A 20,966-nucleotide genomic window follows, 5' to 3' on the forward strand; every position below is an offset into this window, starting at 1 on the left:
CCCAGGCCTCCCTGGCACATGCCGACTGAAACAAGGGGCTTCATTTACCGGTTGTCCTGTCCCCGGAGAGCTTGTCCTCCTTCTCCTCCCTCTCCAATGTGCTGCTGGAGGACGAGACGCTGGAGGCAGAGCAGTTGTCCCTCTCGTTCACCCCCTCGTTCTGTCTCTCTTTTTCACTGAGGGAGGCTCTTTCTTCCGGCTCTTGCTCTAGTGCCTGCTCCACTTCGGTCTCTGCACCCTCGTGGGCAGAGGCTATGTCCTGGCCAGCTTCATCAGCAACCTGCCCTGCCCCTGCCTCTGGTTCCGGTTCTGCCTCTGATTCGGGCTCAGGATCCCCGGCACTTGCTGGTGGAGACAACAATGAAGATTATATTGACAACAGGTTTCTTGGAAGGGTGATGTGAGGTGAGAATGGATGTGAGGTTGATTTCTCTGTTGTGGGCAGATGTCCAAAGACAGCCCCTAAGAGACCTATCCCCTGGCTATTCAAACACTCACGGAGGCAATGCTGTGAAGGGATTGTGCAGATGACAGGAAAGTCCCTGTCAGTGACCTTACGATATGGAGAGTAACTAGATGAGTTGGATCCAATCAGGAAAGCCTTTTAAAGGCAGACAGTTTTCCAAATGGCATCAGAAAAGGAAGTCAGAGATTCGAAGCAGAAGGATCTGCCACATCACCACTGCTTGACTGGCAGGGAATGCAGGTGGCTTCTAGAAGCTGAGAACCACCTCTGGTCAGCAGCCTACCAGAACAGGGACCTCAGTTCTGCGGGCACAAGGACCTGGATGTTGCTATCACCCTCAGCGAGGCTGGAGGTGGACTGTTCCCAGAGTCTCCTAGTAAGAGCTCAGCCAGCCGCAGCCTTAATTTCAGCCTTATGGCAGTGGACAGCCAAGGTCAAGAGCTCAGTTGAGCTGTGCTAAACTTCTGACAGATGGAAACTGTGAGATAATAAACGAGTGTTGTTTCCAATCACTATGCCTGTGGAAACTTGTTACACAGCAATACGAAACTAATATATAACCCTATTGCCTGTTTAGGGAAAGAGAAACAAAATCCATGGTGGATCAAGCTGACGAAAATCAGCTAACGTGTTCTGAAATCAGTTGGCTGAACCAGTGAGGTTCATCGCCCTTCTCTTGGGTTATGTTTGCTCATAATGTGAAGTTAGTTTGATTTTGAAAGCAGTTTGGAAGAATCACTCATGGTCACAGTCTATTTGCAAACCTATCAAGGCTGGAGATCTGATGCTGTCACTGAGGTAAGATGATCATGTTCTCACTTACATGACACTCTAGGGAACAGGGAAATGGCACGATCTGGCTTATGCATTTTTTTTTTTTTTTGCTGAGCAAAGCTCTCAGCTATGAGCTGTGGATATGTAGCAAAATGATTGAGAATACACAAAATTCTGAGCCAACTACCACACATGAAGGCTGGAGGAGGGCGGCTCACTCTTAAAGGAACTGGCCTCAGGCTGAGCAAAGCTGCTCCTCTGGAACCCTGGCAACGCACTCTAAGGATGTGTGCTTGAACCCTAGGTACACACTGCTCAAAGCACCACAGAAATTCTGGCAGGTTCTGCACATGGCAGGGGATGAGAGGGACCTGCCCAGACTCCATGAGAACACGCAGATCAGGGCAGCTCTCTGTGGAGGCATCCTGCCGCACCAGGTAATGGGCACGGCTGGCCATGGGCCACACAGAACCAGCCCCTCAGCAGGCTGGGCACGGGCATTACTAAGGGGGAGGGACATTCAGACCTTACGAGGCATGGGGTCCAGCTAACCCCAGCTTCCCAGCAACTCATTCTTCAGGACCCACAGGGCCATCACCCCCAATCCTTCATCTGCTCTCAGGTTGCCATCCTCTGAGGATGAGTCAGGGAGTTAGCTGGGCAGGGAAGATGCAGTGGAGAGGATGAAATACCACCTTTCCTTATGTTCCTGGGCAACTTCCAAATCCCACTCCTCTGTGGGAATGTCCCTGAGTGCCAGGTAGGAATTTGGGGGTGGAGGAGCAAATTCCTCTCCTCTGATTACAGGTTGTAGTTGTGCATCTTCTACTGGGAACTCTGGCCTGGGGCAGGAACCTGCTTCCTGGGAAGGCTGGAGAACACGGGGAGGGGCGGCAAAGACCGCAGCTGAGGGGCTGTCCCTCCTGGGCATCCCAAGAGGGGAAGGCTTTAGGAACTGGAGATCTGAGGGCACAGTGTCCAGACAGAGAGGCATGGGTGGCAGTCACAGAAGGAAACCAGTGGGCACACAGCTGTGAGGCTGCGTGCCTGAGAATGAGAGCGTCATACATGCTTCCTTAAAAGTAAAAACTGTGCTGGGTCATGGGATGGAGTGAACAGCCCTTTTAGAAACATTCCCTTTGGTACTGAAGGAATTTTTATGGTAATTTCTTTTTCATCTGATAATAGAGTATTTAGGGGAGATACAAAACCCCATTAGTTTTACAAGCATGGCAAGAGCATGGCCTCAGCGGCGGCAGCGTCATCATTTGGTTGACAGAAAGCACATGTTTTTGCACACATGGACTTCAAAATAGCCACATCAAAATAAAAATGTGTTTCCAACAGCCCAGCATGTGGCATGGACTGAAGTTTTAATTGGTAAGCATATGGTGAAAACCAGCAAGGGCCCCTCCTGGTGGCTTCATCACAGACAGGGATGTGGGGTCAGTTGGCTGCCATAAGCCTGTGTCTACTCACCACCCCCAGGGGTCTGGGCAAAGTAGGGAGGCTCTGTGATTGACAGCTGTTTGACTTCAGCCTGTGTGTGTGCACTGCCGTGTTCCATTCCACTGAACATGCAGGACCCTACCCAAGCAGCGGCTCTGGCCCTGAGCAGGTGAGCTAACAGACACGCAAGATCTGGAAAAGCCACATTCTTGCGGGGGAGCAGCACAATTTCATTCCAATACACTAGGGCCTAACTTCTTGGAATCACATATTTCAATCTGTGATTTCAACCACTAGGGTGGTTTCTTTTTTCATGACTGCTGGGGAGGTAGTAATTGGCAAAGTCATCTCCTGCCCAGAATACATGACTCAGTGTCTACAAGGTCCGATCGCAAATCTGAGGCCGTCCTAATGATGAACAAATTAAATAACTGTCACACACATTCAAGTCAAGCAAAACTGCCAGGGTCCATGGCAGAGCCCTTCTCCAGTTGTCTTAATCAAACACAGGAAAGTTGCCTGAGGGCCAAGACCCTGCCTTCCTCTCCTGCTGGAGGGCCCCAGCGTGGTCCTGGGGCCAGCGTCTGCTCACAGCATTCTTGTTGATATTCAGAAAGCACCCAGGACAGCCCTGAGACTCCACACTGAACTCCAGAACATTTCTCCTCCCCTTTCCCATGATCTTTCAGCAGGATTTCCCTCACTCATACTTCCTTCCGTGCGCGTGCACACACACACACACCCAGTTCCTTCTGAGTTAGTGTCTCTAAGCCAGGTCTGCTGCCCTCTGGGTGGATGCAGGAAAAAGTCTCATTTATACCCACCAAGTCCCCAGGAAACAGGAGAAGCCATATAATCCTGTAGGAAAAGTCCTAAAGGGAGCTACGACCTTTGGCAACAACTAGGGAGGAAAGGTGTTTGTTTCCCTCCTAGGAATGTTTACAACTTCTCACTGTTACCAGTCCCAAAATTTCATGAGCCTTTCTCTGGCCCAACAGTGTGGTGTTAGTGGTGAGAGACAGACACAGCGACCCATGAGACTGACCCAGCTCTGTCACAGAGGCTAGAGATAAGAAGATTAGAGAGATCCTGAACAACCTGCCGCAACATCCATGTGGCAAAAGTGAGCGAGCTCTGCCACCAGTGGGCACAGGGAAACCCCCACCTCTCAACTGTCAGCAGACACAATAACAAAAATACGTTTGTAAGAGTGATGGATGTGTAAGATAAAATGCACGGTGCCCTGGGAATGCATGGCAAGGGTCTTTGGCAAGGCCTGGGACATAAGTCTCTGTGGCAAAATAACGTTTAAGTAGAGTCTCAAGGGATAAAAATGAATTAAAAGAGGGGAAATGCTGAGAGTGTCCTGGGCAGAGGGAAGTGCACATGCAGGGACCCGGAGCCCACTGTGTGCCAGAGGGAACGAAAGCTGTGTGGCCTGGCAGGAGGAGTGAGAGGAGGTTTGGGTGGTTGTCAGGGGCCAGGGCAACCAGCCCTGGGTATTGATGGAGGGATCTAGGACTTTACCCTAAGGGTAGTGATAGTTGTTCTGCGTTTCATTTAGTCTGAGGTGAGCCCTGTCTCCACCTGCATCACAGGCAAGCGAGGCTTCCTGCTGGAAACAGCTTGGGTGTGCCTGCGAGCTGTGGGGTGAGGCCCCTAGTCAGTGTGGAATCAAGAGTCCACGAAGCAAACCCTTAGAGAGAGAGATAGAGGAGGAAGAGGGGAATGGCAATCAGTGGAGCTCAAGAGAGAAAGAAAATAAAAACACAGCACCACTGGAAGAACACATGGGAAAGGGATTGAGATTGAACAGCAGGAGGTTTTTCCATCCCAGACATAAGCTGGGGGAGGAACTCTGTTCACACAGGAGCAGGGCAGGGAGTTCCGCAGGGCTGCTGGCTCCCTTTGAGGAATGGTTACTGAGCACTTCACAGGAACCGCCTTCCAAAGCCCTCATGACCCTTCTATAGGGAGGGCTCTGGTATTGCCCTCAGAAACCCGAGACCAGGAGAGAACAGTGAAGGCCCGTGCCAGGGTGGTCAGGTGGGAAGGAGCAGAGTGTCCCTTCCCCAGCATGTAATGCCTCTAAGAACTCTGCAGCAGCATCTTCAAGGGAGGCTCAGGAGTGACAGTGATACCCCAAACCCCCAAACCCGGTAGGTCAGGAGATGCCAGGGCTTGCCACGCTTTTCCATAACCACCTTGGATGGAGGAGGGACACAAAGATCTGACTGCATCTCCTGGGCTGTGCAAGGCGGGAGGGGAACTGCAGGAAGGACTTGGGTCAGGTGCCCAGGCAATCCTTCTCCTAGCAGTGGACGTGCGTTTGGAAATAAAAGGAAGATATAGCAAGGAATGCCTGGTAACATTACAGGCATCCAAAACCGGGATCTGTCTTCCTGGATCACAGCCCAAGAGTGCAGACCGATGGGATCTCAGCATCGCCAGGATGCACTTAGCAAAGACCAGAAAAATGTGTTTGGCCAGAGCCTGTGCTGACCTGGCTCTGAGGGCTTGCAGCTAGATTTGAAGGTTGGGGTAGGGGGAATACAAGGGCCAAATAAAAAAAATCAACACTAAACTGCATAAAAGGATGAGGTAATGGATACTTTTTGCAAGGAGGAAGAAATAATAGAAAAGAAGGGGTCCAGGGTATCCTCAAAGTGACATAACAGGGAACTAGGCTGTCATCAGCTTATAGGGAAGAACCCACAACCAGAACACAGCCACTAAAAGGAATTCTTCACCCCAAAGAAACAGACATTACTGGAGTGAGAGAGGCTAGGAAACCAGGATGGGAATCCATCAACATGAGAACCCCACAGCATGGGGGAGAAGTTAAGTGTTTGTCTTAGGTATGAGAATGTAAAGGCTGCCCCATCAGATGGAGAATGTGACCATGCTTTCCTCTTAGAGAGGATCCCAACTGTGCACAAGATGCAAGGCAGATCACAAAACGGGGAGAGAAATGAGGAACGAGTCGGCCTGAGAACTTCAGCCAGCTGGTCCCCGTGCAAAGTCAGCCAGGGCAGACCATCGCTCACTCACACAATCTCGTTTTCTTTCTCCCTCCCAAATCCCAACAGCAACTCCTCATCTGGTCCCCAAAACCTCACTGGACATCAGGTCCTGCTTGCCTAGTGCAGTAAAAATCAAACTCACTACATATTGAGCACCTTCTATACCCAGGTGCTGTGCTAGGAATCATATTACATCATCTTTAGTTCCCATACCTACAATATGAAGTGAAGATTGATGTCCCCATGTGAGAAATAAGGAAACATGTTCAGAGAGGTTAAGCAACTTGCCCAGAGCTACACAGCAGGCTGGCTACTCTCTGACTGTTTGATCCATGCTCTGTTCTGCTCTGCGCCTGAGGATGCTGACCCCCGCAGAGAACACCACCTGTATTTGCTCTCCCTCTCCCTGGCTCAGCCCCTGGAGGTTCTAGCAAAGGTAGGAAGAAGGAAGCTGGGATATTAACACCCCTGCTTCCTTCATGTAGGGCCCTAGTCTGGCAGAGGTTGTCAGGCCACTGTTTCTGTCCCTTGCTCTCTCTCCTCTGGCCACAGCCCTTACCAAGTTCTAGTCATTCACCAAGTTCCTTCAGGCCTGAAGGTGGGAACAGTGTCCCACGACTGCTAGTCTCTGGGTGAAGCATCACCACATTTTGATGGTCTCATGACCTCCCTATACCTCTGTAAACAGTCCCTTCACTGAATATCTTCAGCAATCCTCTGACCAACAGGACCTCACTGCTAAGCAGAGCTCATGCTAACAGAGCTTGGATTTGAACCTGGATAAGCTGGACTACAAAACTTGGGCTGTTAATCACAGGGTTATACTGTGTGGTGGTGACTTAAGCAATCAAGAAGAAAGATCTAATCATTCCTGAACACGCGCATGCGCGCGCGCGCGCACACACACACACACACACACACACACACACACACACGGCAGGAATGTTTCAATTCTGCTTTCATCCATGTCCCTCACAGCTGAGTTTAGAGTGTCCAATTAGAATTTCTGGTCATGCAATTTTTCTTTGAAGAGATAGATTGATTGTAGAGTTTTGAACTTGATACATCTCTGGGTGGCTTCAGTTGATTTCAGTCTGTGGTAGTGTCTTGATGACTTTGCCAGGACTTGGCTTTCTGGCAGGTCTTATGAAACCAAGGGCTGGGCCAGCCAGTTCTATAATAGTTGTTCCAAACTGTGTAGATTCCAGGGACCTCCCCAGCTCAGAGCTAATAGCTAACACGATTGACTACAGACGTGTGTTCTAATCACAGAAATCTGAAAAAGGTCCCAAGAGAAAAAAGCTTACAACTTTGAAAATCCTTTAGACTTTGCCTTTGGTGTTAGACCAGTTCTTGCTAGGCTGTTCACTTGGATTCCCTCTAGAGCAAGGTTTCTCAGCCTGGCTACCTGGGTGTTCTAGGTTGAATAACTCCTTCTTCTGGGAGACTGCCTCATGAGCTGTAGGATGTTTAGCAGAATCCCTGGTTTCTACTCACTAGAGGCTTCAGCACAAGCCCTCCACTTCTCCTCTGCTATTGTAGCAACTGAAAATGTCTCCAGACACTGCCAAACGTCCCCCAGAAGAGCAAAATCACCCCTGGTTGAGAATCACTGCTCTACAGGAATAGTTGCACGAGGATAGGCACAAACTCAGCTTCACAAAAGAACCTCTACTCAAGCCTCACAAAAGAAACAGCTCACCACTTGCAAAATACTGATTCAATAGCCTAATTTTTATGCCTTAAAAGTTAAGCCATGTTTTGTCCTCAAGTTTCAGAGTTTGGTTTTCCAAAGAGCTTCAGACCTAAGCCCCTCTGAAGATGGATAGTTTTCATCTTCAGAGATGGCTTAGGCCTGAACCTGTTTGACCTGAACAATTTTGACCACGTAGAGTCAAAATTACCTTAAAAAGTCCCTTTGGACAGTGCCACCTTATAGATCCCATAATTTCTCCATAGTTTTGACAATCACGGTTTTAATTTAGTGTCAGTGGAACTCCTTAAGTGCTGGGATTGAATTCATGGGCCATATTACCCCCAAATACAAATCTGTAAACTCTAAAGCACCAAATTGTTCATACTACGAGGGGCATGTTGGAATCAGGAATCGTTCAAAGAAAAGAAGAAAAGATCCATGTTCCTTGTGGTCATGCTCCCTCCGGGACATACACTTGATATGAATATTAGACAGGATTTAAAGCACTATTTAAATTAGAATTTCCACTTCCCACTCTCTTGCCCCTCAGATTATGCTTCTGATAGAGTTCACTTGCTTAATATGTATATAACGCTACTGTAGTATCATATAGGATAAAAAAGAAGACAATTTCAGGTTCAATTATTCTCATATTGAAAACATATAGTGTGACTATTCTATTAAAGTTAGATCCTCAGAAAGAAATGGCCCAGATATGTCAACTCTCTGTAAAACTTTCCTCTCTATTAATTACACCAACATCACTTATTCAGTCCTTATGGAGTGGCCTGCATAGTCAAAGATGTGTCCTCCACCCATGGCTCATGTAATAAATTTCTTCCTGGGTACAGGAAACAGCTGTCTCTGCAGACTCGTGTGTCTGCTTTCTTTTGTCATGCTTGACTATTGGCCAACTCATAACCCATGTACTGAATGCCTGTTCTGCTCCAAGCACTGGGAATAACAAAGGTGGGCACAGGCACGTGCCCTGCCCTAGGCGCACACAGATGCTTGGGAGGAACAAATTATCGCATGGACAGTGAGGTAAGCCCTGCATCCCAACTGTGCACAAGATGCAAGGGAAACACAAGAGAGGAACCAAGGAAGGCTTTAGAGAAGAGAAGGTGCCTCAGCTTGATGAACAGTCCACGGGGCACCCAATAAAAGAGTGCACTCCAAGCACAGAGCATGGCATTTTCAGGTACTGATTGTGGTTTGGTGTGGATGGAGCGTAACATTTGTTGGGGGGTGGCTGTGGTGGTTGGTGTGAGTAACAAATGGTCTTGAATGTCACGTAAGATCTGAATTTATGTGGTAGATAATGGAGAGCCACCTGATAATTTTAAGAAAAGGTACACAGATCTTTGTTTTTAATTGGGTTGCTGAGAAGAACCTGGAAGAAGTGAGACCCATCAGAAGTGATTGAAATGGCCCAGATCAGAGATGGTTGAGGCCAGGCCTAAGGCACTGGCAATGAAGAGAAAAGAAAGAGGGCTGATTTGAGAGAAAACAACACAAAAGACACTTGGGGATTGATTGGATGTAAGGTAAGTGTTGAAGGAGGAATAAAAAATTATATGTATGTTCCAGCTACAATGATTGGGCCAAGAGAGATGGCCTAACCCAGGTGGGGCCTAGAAAATACAAGCAGGTTTGGGGTGGGGGTTTCTGGATGAGAGACAGACATCACCTCCCATCTGAATAGCCCTCAGCCTGGCACCTGGTGGGTCTGAAGAGTCGGAGGGGCATTCAATGGAGATGGCTGGGGAAGCGCAATACACACACCCTGAGCTCAGGGAGGCCAAGGCTGGCGGTACAGACCTCAGGCATTTAAAGCATATGGGAGGTAGGTAAAAATCACAGGTGGAATGCGAGAGCCCTGTGACAGGATGTGGCATGAAAAGAGAGGGGAGCTGGGGAGGAACTTCAGAAAAACCCACCACTTAGTACAAAGGCAGAAGAGCAGTCCATGGGAGGATTGTGACCAAACGATGAGAAAAGACTGAGAGGAAACGGTGAGAAAACAATGAGAAATGTACACAGCACAAAAGGCAACTATCGTGTTTAGCCTGGAGGTTATCTAGAGGACACAGAGGCATCCAGAGGGGGATGGATCCAGAAAGTCAACCAAAAGTGACTTGAACTTCCTGATGTATCTGGCAGAGGCAGCCTTCTCACAGAAGTCACAACTTCAGAAGGCTCCAAAGATGCACATCACGTCCAGAGGCAGACAAGACACACCACATAGTCACTCAACCCAGAGATTCTCCTGAAAAAGTGTATTTCAGCTACCAGAAAATCAATGCGAGTGTGTCTTGCTATACTGCAGGTGTCGTCTCATTTTGAACAAATGTGTTCCAAAGATGGATGGGGGAAAGCAGGGCTGCTGGAGGGAAAGTGGGAGTGGTGGAGATGGCAGAGTAGTGATTAAGAAATTGAGGATGGACAAGAATGCTAGAAGGAGCCCCAGAGTTATTCTCCTTTGCTAATTTCATAAGTCTCAGTCATTGTCTGGAAATTCAAAGTACCACTGTGGCTCAAGAATCCTCATTGTCCTGATACGTGGAGCCTCCTGACTGCACCTGGAAGCACTGACCCAAGGCCCCCACCTGGGATGAAAGGCGCTGATGTCTCACCCAGCCAACAACCCAGATTCTCTGTGAGTGTCTCCAGATGCAGCAAACTTGTTCATCCCAAGCACCTGCTCAAGGCGGGGTCTTGCAGCTCCTGAGGCACTTACTTTTTGGTTAAATAAGAACAAGCTAATTGCTGTTCAAAACTTGAATTTTTTGTTTACACTAAACAGACTTTAGGATACAAATTTCATTTTAAAGGTTGATTTAAAACCATTAAAATCTAATATTACAAAACAATTCTCTACAGCTCTCCCATGTTTCTTCAGTCTTGCAAGCAAAGGCACTGATAGCCTTTTTTCTGCACTATCTTTCTAAGGATGTGCGCATAGCAAAGAGCCTTAGAAGACAGAAATAGGGTCTCTCTAGAGCAAAGATGTAGTTGGTTTATTGCCCCCTGTAATAAAGACAATGTCTCCCTCTGGGACAAACGGAAGGCATGTTTACCGCCCATTATAAAAGAGTTCAGGTCCCCAAAGCTCGGGTTCCTTTCCCCACAATGTGCCTGCAGGTTTTACTGGGCCTTATTCACATCACCCTGCGGGAACTGGGGCTTGGGGAAATGGCACAAATGTTGGTACTCTGGCTATTGCTATCACTAGAAGTAATGAAGTCCTTTGTCTCTGACCCAGGAATTTTGTGTCTTCTGCCAGCATCCACGGAATTGTGGCAGGGCAGCATATTAGCTTACAATTAGGGTAATGTTTCAGTCCCTTCACAGCTCTTGACACCTAATAGCTGCCTAGGAAATAATCATTTTGATCAGGTAATATCCACCTCCCCTTCTCTTTTTTTTTTTGGAGTTGGGGTCTTGCTCTGTTACCCAGGCTGGAGTGCTGTGGCAAGACCATAGCTCACCGTAGCCTTGAACTCCTGGGTTCAAGCTATCCTCTTGCCTTATAAATAATGCTCTTCTTTATCACCTTTCCCAGTGCTATTCTATGCCTATCTTTACTTAAGGTTTATACTTTGTCTACTTTAGAAGGATTCAATCCTCATTAATGTTTCCAAATATGATGCAAGAAGACACACTGCAGACAAAGGTCACTTCTATGAGGAGAAAAAGGGAAATTTTTAGAGACTGAGAAACGGCAAGGCAGAAAAACTTAATGATTTGCAAAGGCTGCCCACAGCAGGTGTAGCAGGTAGGGCCTCGGCCTTGGGTAGAATTGATGAAAGATTTTGTCCAATTGACAAAATGGCATCAAGTAGCAGCAGTCAGGTGAGGCAGGGAGGGGGGTAGCCCTGAGTCATAGAACCACAAGGAATCTAGTTTCCTGCCAATTCATGAAACACTGAACTGGAGGCATCCAAAAAGTTTATGCAAGAGAAGTAGCATGCAGTGTTAGGCTGATGATGGACGATATTCCATTGCTACCGTGCCAGTTGGAAATAGGACACCAGATGTTTCTGATTTCTGCTGTGTGGATTAGATAACCTCAGAGAGTGCCTACACCTGAAGGAGACTCAAAACATCTTACACAACGAAGATGACAAAGGCAGTCAATGTTAATAATGATGACAGCCAAAAATGACAAATGGATGCCCACAGGAAAAATCATTTAGACAAACTAAACATTTCACGATACTCTATGTCTAAATTTTATTTCCAGGTTTGAGGATCAGGAGGCTACAGGAATCACCATATTTACCCATACTTTAAATGCCTGGATCTGTGAGAGGAAGTATTGTTAACCTTTGTCAATAATTTATGTAAGTGCTGCTGGTGAGTAGGCCATGGCCATATAGGCCATATATATCTCCAGGGCCAAACAATCAGACATTTGGAAATACCCTGGAATCCAATTACAGGTAGAGAAAAAAATCACTGTCAAACATATTTTTCCCTGACATAAATAAAAATAATACAGCGTGGCATGATTTTCAAATGCATCTCTGATGTATTATCTCTGTGTGCAATATGGAGAGTATCAAGCTCATAATAAAATAATGTAGACATAATTTTGCTTTCCTGGCTAGGTTAGTGGGTGAAAGCCACTTCTAAATTCTTGACAGCTGCTTCCTTCCACTGGGAAATGTCATTTATCTCCATCTGGCCTCAGGAGGGACTTGTGTACAAGAGGGAGCAAGAAGGGAGCATAGTTCTAGCTCTCCAGAGAAGGCAGCTCAACCCTGGGACACCCTCCAGGGACCACCATCAACATCTGGTTTTCAGGTGAGTAGTTTCTCTGTACTCTTGTTTCCATGAAATAGGTTACCTGGATCTGACACAAATTGGGATAAGAGGTTACTTGGCTATCTTGACTTTACTTATGGGTACAGATTATTATTACTATTTTTCATCCTCAGAGCAACTTTCTCAAGAATTATGTTGAAGAACTCTATCCTAATAAGAACACTGTACCTTTTCTGAAAATGAGAATCACTTAGGTGCTTTCAGAATCATCTACGAGTTTCTAAAAATAACAGGAAATAAACTTACTAAGTAGATATTCTGATGTCTACCCCCAGGGATCAGTGAAAATAAGGAAAGGATATCAAAGCAATGAATGAAGAGATGCCTTTCCATGTTTGCCCAAACTTTGGGCTGACTGTCTCCATTAATTCCAACACAGTGCAAATGGGAACATGTATATATATGCCTTTCCCTCCCTTGGGCTGGTACTTTTAGAAAAAAGGAAAATACTTAGACCATCATCACCAAGTCTAGGCAGTATAGGGACATACATCTGCTAAGCCACAAGAGGGTCAGACAGAAAAATAATTCAAGTATATATTGACTTGGTGGTGGGGGTTAGTGGCATCATTCATACAAAAGTTATAGCAGATTTAGTTGGGAAAGCTTTTGACTGAGAGATCTCACTAGATGGCATGTCATGCTACCAGTATTTATCACTAGCTTTTCCCTTTTAAAAATACGTTTTGTAAGACAAAAGGAAAAGGGGTTTTTAATGTTTTCGTATCTTCTTCTTTTGAAAGTTCTTCAGAATCTGAAACAGGAGTTATAAAAGAAAGAACCCATAAAGGGACCTGTACTCCTGAGGCATAGAAAATTCAATGACAAATATTAGTTTTTCCTTTTCTTGTAAACATAATTCTGAAATGTAGGCTGCAATTTTTGCAGATATTGGTGAGAGGGTTAGCAAAGGGATGGTGTGGCATTAATATGAACAGCAATGCAAACATGGTAGAGCCATGACTCCAGGACAAATGGCTGAGATGGGCATCAGAACACTAATTAAACTCCCAGCACTGTGCCAGGATGGTCTGAAGCACAGCTTTCCATCTATTTGGGCCTCAGTAAAACATGGATAATAACATCTCCCCTACCTACCCAGATACGTTTGAGAAAAAGGGACAGAGCACTACCAAATGTAAAGCATATTATGATCGCATGATCCCACAAGGATAAAGTGTAAAAAAGCAAGGCAATCCCTGGCACATTTGGACATCATGCCAGGTGTTGGTGCAGGACCAACATCTGGATCTGTGATTACATTTTTAATTCTTCCTCCAGATGTTGGGATACTGGAAATGCTAGGGATAAGCAAAAAGTTACTTTTGGACATTTGAAAATAGGATTCGGTAAAAAGAATATACTATTAATTGGATGCTAACAGAACGCTTCAAAGAATAAACTAGGCTGAGAACAACTCGGTTATACCAACTTTGCATTTCTGTCATAAGGGCAAATGTCTACAAAGCAAAAGGAAACCCCTGTGGTTCTTTCTCTTTTCATACACTTGCGATTTCCAATTTTATAAATCAATTACGTATCAGGAAAAGGAAGACTGTTTGTTCTTGCTGACTTGGATCCTGATTACTTAACATACAATGGAAAGCTCTTCTAGATCTCACAGGATCCAGTACTTTTGATTTTTTTCCAGAAAAAAAAAGCAAACAACATCAAATGATGCTAGTTTATGAATTCTCGATTATGTGCAGATTCAAGCCCGGTATTCCTCTTTCAGAAGCAGGTATCATTTATTGTGTAATTCTGGTCAAACACTCTCTCAGTCTCTATTAATCCCTTCTCTGAAGAGAAAATAACACTTGCAAATATTATTTATTTATTTATTTAATTTTGAGATGATGTCTCGCTCTGTCACCCAGGCTGGAGTGCAATGGCACCATCTTGGCTCACTGCAACCTCCACCTCCTGGGTTCAAGCGATTCTCCTGTCAGCCTCCTGAGTAACTGGGATTACAGGCATGGGCCACCAAGCCTGGCTAATTTTTTTGTTTTTTTGTTTTTCAGTAGAGACCAGTTTTCTCCATGTTGGTCAGGCTAGTCTCAAACTCCCGACCTCAGGTGATCCACCCATCTTGGCCTCCCAAAGTGCTGGGATTACAGGCGTGAGCCACCACGCCCAGCTGCAAATATTCTTTTGAAAGCACACTGACATAAGTTATTTTCCCCAAATGCATACTACACACACACACACACACACACACACACACACACACAATGACTATTTTCTGTATTCTTACTGAAGCTGAAATATTCTTTTGCATTGGCTAGAATGGTCTCGAGTTAAACTGTAATTCAATCAAACACTTAAAAAATTGTCTTTTGCCACAAACATCAAGGAGATTAAAAATTTGAGGACAAATGACATTTACAGATACTGACAATTCCCTCTCAGCTCGGGGCTGTTCAACAATCATTCTGTAAACGACTGGAGGTACAACTTTTAGTTAAAAGTCCCAGGATAAAGTGCTGAACCACAACTCTGCAGGAGGATATCTCTCATACTGCCTCTAGAAATACCACCACGTATATATAGCAATGATATGAGGCAGGGTTTGGAAAATACACGGCTGTTATAGGACAGTCTGTTGTCTTGACTCTCCGCGTCTCAATATTTTAAGACCGACATTACTCATCCATGACTGAGCCATCTGCCTGGGACAATCTTCCATGGCTCAGGGATCGGGAGTAACGGGACGTCATGGGAAGCTGTGGAGGAGCCAGCCCGGTCCAGCAGAATGAGCCAAGGCTTGGAGAGCCAGCAAAGAATTGGACAGACAATATCGTTCTGCTATATCCAGTTCTGCTAAGGTCATGGAGTCTGGCCTTGCTTAAATTAAACTTTACGCCATATTTAGTCAACTCTCCTAGAATTAAAAGCCTCTGCTGTCTTCGATTGGCTAAGTCTACATCAGGCTGTAAGCCACAACACTTGACTAAACCAAACAGTGCTAGCAGTAGGGTTAATCAACACACACTGTGTAAATGCTGGTGCCTGAGAACCATCCCTGTGTTAATGTGAAAGAAAACGGACCCACAGTGTGCAGAGCAGGCAGGAAAACAGCTGATGCTCAAGGCTGCAGCATACAATATCATCGCGCCTCTCCAAATAAAGCAAAGACGACAGAGTATCTCCTGGCAGAGCTTGCCTGTCCGTACATAAGCACGTACACACACACCCGCACCCAACCATGTACTAGTAATTTTTACAATTTGAATTATTTTCCTAAAGAATATTACCTTCTATTTTCACTAGGTCCACATTTTTATTTGCTTGCTGTAATTAATTTTATTCTCCTTCAGTTTAATTTAAACCAGACTAACAGTTCCTCGGGTAAGAACATTCAAATGTGGTCGCTTGATTGGGCAGACCCACATCTCCAAATGATAAAGTATTAAATGAATATCCCAGTATTTAGGATTAAATGTCAAAGTAAAGCTTATTTTCCATATTCTCCTTTTTCCATGGCCATACATTGACAACTTTGATGAATCATTTTACTCTAAGAGACTCTGAAGACATCTAGTTTGTTAGTGACCACGCAGTTGCAGTCACCACCACCCCCAGCCCCCGTCAACAAAGTGTACCCATAGTTGCTGTCTCAATATTAGTCTGCAGGTTGAAATCATCACTACTGCCCCAAGGAAGCCTGTCTGATGTTAACCCCTTCACTTTCCCTCTACTCTCCCTGTACTCACCTTGGGGATGGTGAGGGGTTCCTGGGGAGGAGGGAGACACTGTGAGAGCCTCTTGAGAGTCTAAAGATGAGGGGCTATGGCTCAGAGGAGCCGGGCAGGCTGGGGCTGCCGGCGAGGTCAGGTCCAAGGAGAGGTCGGCTCTGCCCCGGCTCACACTCCGGCTTCTCAGCTCCTTCTCGTGTTCCTCAGCTGCCAACTGTTCCAAGTATTTGTATCTGAAAGTTAAATTCCAAAGGGTTTCCGTCAAACGAAAGAGGAGCCCGTGGCTGATGCTTGTTTATGGATGAAACACCTGCAGAATGAGCCGGTTTCCTGATGCACACAGCACAGTGCAGGGCTGGCTGGAGGGTCAGCCTGCCAAAAACACCCAGCAAAGCCAAGATGCTAATGATTAAAAATCCCACATCACTCATAACCAAGCAAATTGGGGGAAATGGCAGCATCACACAGTCCGTAGATATTGGATCACTGCTGCAGAATCCTATCTGGCTCTTTTAGGGAACATTTGTAAATAAGCAAAACAGCAATAACCACCACCAAACAGCCACAAGAGCGATGGCTGAAAACCAAACCCCTCCGAGCTCACAGCTGTGAAATGGGTGGGTGGCTTGGTGTGGCAGAGAGAAGAAAAATGCCCCCCAAGTACCAAACGGGGTTGCTTGGATGAAGGCCTGCCTCTCTGAATTTCTGAACCTGCTTCAATGCTAACAGCAATGCAACTGGAATTCACTTTGTTCTCTCAGTGCTGACCATGGAAACTTTTTTTATATTCTAAAATATTTCTGAGTAGGAATCAGACATCCAATAGCTTGAACCTGACGTCACATATAGTTTATTCATCAAAGTCAGTTTAAAAGAACAAAGATACATCTGTTTTGCATTTCAGGCAAGCAGAACCCACTAACTGTTTATTAAGACCAGCTACCAATCATATTCCTCATAGTGCACTTTATAGATCAGACCAAACTAACTTCGAAATGTGTGCCTCTTCCAGATGTCTGCTAATTTTACTCACCATTATCTTTTTCAGAAATAAATTTATGCATTCAGCTGCAGCAGGTTACTCACTATCTTACCCACCACTAAACTTTGGAACAGCTTACTCAAGCCCCTCACTTTGCATCTATCCAATTCACTGCTTCAGTTCCTCACAATGGGCATTAGACAGGGTGCTCTTCATTTACCCAGATAAGGCAGAGCACATATTTAAAATATTTTAAAACAATGCATTTAAAAAGCATGCACTTTTTGCATCCCATCCTCAAGGTGGGTGTGGTTTCCCCGTCTGCAATCCTCACCCTTTCTCCCTGCCAGCCCAAAGGCAGTCCACCCTTCGGACCATGCTTGCATGCGCATCTCCCTCCAGGAGGCCTGCCTTGACCACCACAGGTGGAAGTGATCTTGGCCTTGCCTCTGAACTCATGTCGGATATGTAGTCCCTTCAACTCAGATGGCATTTTGCATTTACTGCCTGGCATCTTTAGTCATCTTTTCACATGTGTACGTCTGTTTTCAAAAAGCAGATAATAGGATTTTCGAGAACAGGATGATTACCATCCTTTGTTCTTTCCCTCAGTGCCTTGCATTTATGGCTTGATGGAAAGCAGGCAGAGCCTGCAGAGTGGCACCCCACCTGCAGAGGCCCACCTGAAGCCCAGGATGCCGAGGGGGCGAATGCATCCCATCTCATTTTTGTGGGGAATGAGCTTGCATTCATGGTGAATCTCTGATAAAAGGTGTGTAGTGAGTGTATATGTAGATACAAACACTTGAAGCTTGGCCAACAGCACCACCTCTTGAGGGATAAGAGAGGCAACAAAAGGAACATGTTTCTGGACTTAATTCAGGCCAGCAAGAAAAAGCCACTTGGCTGTGGAAGTAACAACAACCTTGAAAGAAAACAGTTTTAAGGGTAAGAGGCAGGGCCTCCAGCAGGTATGTGTTAAATGGGATGGTGGCAAGTTCAAGGCCAGGAATGCCTAAGTCCAGGAGGAGTTGTGAACACAGGTATTCCCACGCTGCTGCAACAGGATAAAGGGGCAGACAAGAAATGAATGCAAATAAGAGAATCTGGACAGATCCAGGAGTTCAGGAGGTCAGAATCCCAGGGCAAGAAATCAAATGAGTCCGGGGTGGGTGGTGGTGACGAAGCGCTGTGACAGGCTTCCAGCCAGGAGGACAACCCATTTACTGTGTTCATTTTTGCTGGCTCATTCCTGGTCCTGGCCTTCTGCACACTTCCCTGTGGGCAGCCAGGCAGGCAGGAGCTTGCGGGTAGCCAAAGGGTTTAACCCACTTTCTGGGAGACTCCAGGGGCCACTCATCCCAGAGCCTGGATAGATTTGACTCAAATGCTATTCCTGTGCCCCCCTTGGCCTCACAGATGCCATCACTGAAGATTTGTAAGACATGAGAAGAGTTAAAGGTTTAATCTGAATTGTCCTGAAAAATGATGTTTATGTGTTAGACAAAAATGGTAGAAGCAGAGGTAGAGGGATGGTGAATTGTGGCTTCATGGAGAAAGAGGTTCAGTTGTATAAAATGAGAAGAGTCTAGAGACTCGTTACACAACAATGTGAATGCACTTCATGCTACTGAAAAACACATTTCAAATGGTTAAGATGGTCAATTTCATGTGGTGCATTTGATCATAATTAAAATTTTTTTTTTTACATGGCAGGGACAGAGAGGCATGGAGGTCAAGAGCACTAAACCTTTCTGAAAAAGCATCAGCAGTGTTCATCCACAGGGGCCAGAGTGGTGAAGGCGGTGGGCTGGTACACGGGGATGGCCATGCCACAGGCATTTACGGTGTTACAGCTTAGCGACCCCTCCTGCCCTACATGAACCTCAAGCAGTTCTTGGGGAGGAAGTGGACCTACATCATGACCTTCTCCTAAACAATGACGGTAAGTGCTATGGGGCCCAACAGTACTTGATCTGAGGACCCACCGGCCCACGCAATGACTGTCACATATCCCTGCTGCCACGCGAAGTCACACTCAATCCACAGACCAACGGAGCCTCCTCTGTGGGAAGCACCAGACTTTCTATCCACAAACCACAGCCCCAAGAAAAGCCTTCCTACTTTTGCTGCCTTCATCCAAACATTCCCGTTTATCCTCCGCCTAGATCACTTGTTTCTTCATTCATCTTTCCATTTATTTATTGAACATCTGTCAAGTGCCTGTCATGTGCTAAGAACTGTAGTAGGCACTCAAGATTTAATAATAAACAAGGAAAAATCCCACCCTCACAGAGCTCACAGTTCAGTGGGAGAGAGAGACAAACAAACCACTGGGATGAACTCCAACATCCACCAGGACTCAGTGGCAGGGCTGGTACTGCGGCTCAGTCTCTTTTCACAGGGCCCTACAGAAACTCTGCTTGACTTTAGATTAACCTAGACCTACTTACTGATGACTTTTCCTGCCACACTTCTATTTGGAAATTCTCATTTACATTAAGCTAAAATCTGGCTCCCTCTAACTTCTGCCCTGTTCTCAGTCCTTCTAAGCAAAGCTCAGAATCCTTTCTTCCTGCTTCATTGATCATTTTCATGCACAGTTTCCAAAACCCTAGCCCGGTTCCAACCTTTTCTTTGCACTTTGTTCCTATAGCCCCTGTTTGCTCTAAACCTTTTCCTCTCCATGCCCTGCTGTCTCCCTCAGACCAACAAACCCAAACTGAAGTATCCTCCTGTGCTACCCCCCAACATACCCCCAGTCTGGTCTCATTCCTTACTACACACACTTCTTTTTTCTCCTTTAAATTATGTGTGAATGCCATTTTAATCAATCATCATCCTATAAAACCTTTCTTCTAATACTTAAAAGGATGAGAAGTAGCATCTCAACAGAAACTTAGTCCTGGTCTGCACCATTGCCAATAACATAGTTTGTCTGAAATTATGGAGTGAGATGATATGAAATAATATAACAGGTATCCAGATGGTCACTACACCTTAAAATAAGATGACAGTCATCTTGTTACAGTTACATGATGCAAATCTCCAAAACCATCTGCTGTGACTCTGTCTTTTCCGAGTCTTGCATTAAGGGTAAGAGATGTGGGACTTGACGAACACACATCGCTCTATCTGGAAGAGTTACTTTTCCTTATTTCTGTACTCCCTCCCACCTCCGATCTCTACTACTTTCCATTTCCAAATTCCATTCTACTTGGAAATCTTACTTTTTCCTGGCTTACTAGGAACTCTCAACAGCTTTCGAAACAGGGATGAAAGTCTATTTCCCCTCCCATCTTCACCAGGTTATTCAAGAAGAAAACTAACAAGAAAAATGGCTGGGCCAAACCAAAGGAAAACGCATGGCTGCTTCCCCAGACCTCTGTGTAAACAGAGAGGTGTCTCTGAGGGAAGAATCCCACAGTGGGCCTGGAGAGCACACTCCTGTGCTCAGGCTGATGCGCAGCCTGGGAGCAGACTAAGGGCAGAACCAGAGGAGACAGGAGAAGCAGCAACCTCCTCTTACAAGTTTGCCAGACGTAAGTGAAGGCTTGTTTGGAAAAAAAGAGCAGTAAATAATATCCAGAAAGAGCTGGACTTCTGTGGTTTGGGGAAATTTTTAAGTCAGCCTGAGCCAGTTCAGATCTTGACACAGCACCTAAACCATCTCCCCAGGAGCTGCCAAGCCTTGTCTGTGTGGACATAACCTAACGGTCAAGTTGTTGAAAGCTCAAAGAAGTACAGAATCTGGGGGGAGAACTGAAAAATAAAATTCAGTTCCTCATGCCTGGGCAGGAAGTCAACAGCATTTTCAGTGAAAGTATATGTGATGTCCTCTGACGTAAAAAACAGGTACTAGTGAGAAATACAAGTTTCCTATTTCTTTAGCAGCATCTTTCACTCTAGATTTGCCACCACAACTGGTTATTAGGATGATAATAATCAAATAGAATGTTGGAATCAAAGCAATGCCATCATTTTATTTAAGAGGCTAGTCTAAGCATCTAATTTTTAAATTGAAGATAGGCAGTCTCTACTCTTGCCTGCC

General features: G+C 45.7%; 1 protein-coding gene across 29 annotated transcripts in view; it reads right to left on the reverse strand.

Annotated features, from left to right (window-relative positions):
- The window catches only part of FHOD3 (formin homology 2 domain containing 3), a 488,533-nt gene that overhangs the window by 69,510 nt on the left and 398,057 nt on the right, over positions 1-20,966 (reverse strand). For all 29 annotated transcript variants that reach the window (XM_074022556.1, XM_074022555.1, XM_074022554.1 and 26 more), the window contains 2 exons: positions 15,952-16,166; positions 49-345 (listed from right to left, as the gene is read on the reverse strand). In XM_074022556.1, coding sequence (XP_073878657.1) covers positions 49-345; positions 15,952-16,166 — 512 coding nt within the window. The remainder of the gene's footprint in view (positions 1-48; positions 346-15,951; positions 16,167-20,966) is intronic.

The sequence above is a fragment of the Macaca fascicularis genome, chromosome 18 (genome assembly GCF_037993035.2).
Source record: "Macaca fascicularis isolate 582-1 chromosome 18, T2T-MFA8v1.1".
Lineage (NCBI taxonomy): Eukaryota > Metazoa > Chordata > Mammalia > Primates > Cercopithecidae > Macaca > Macaca fascicularis.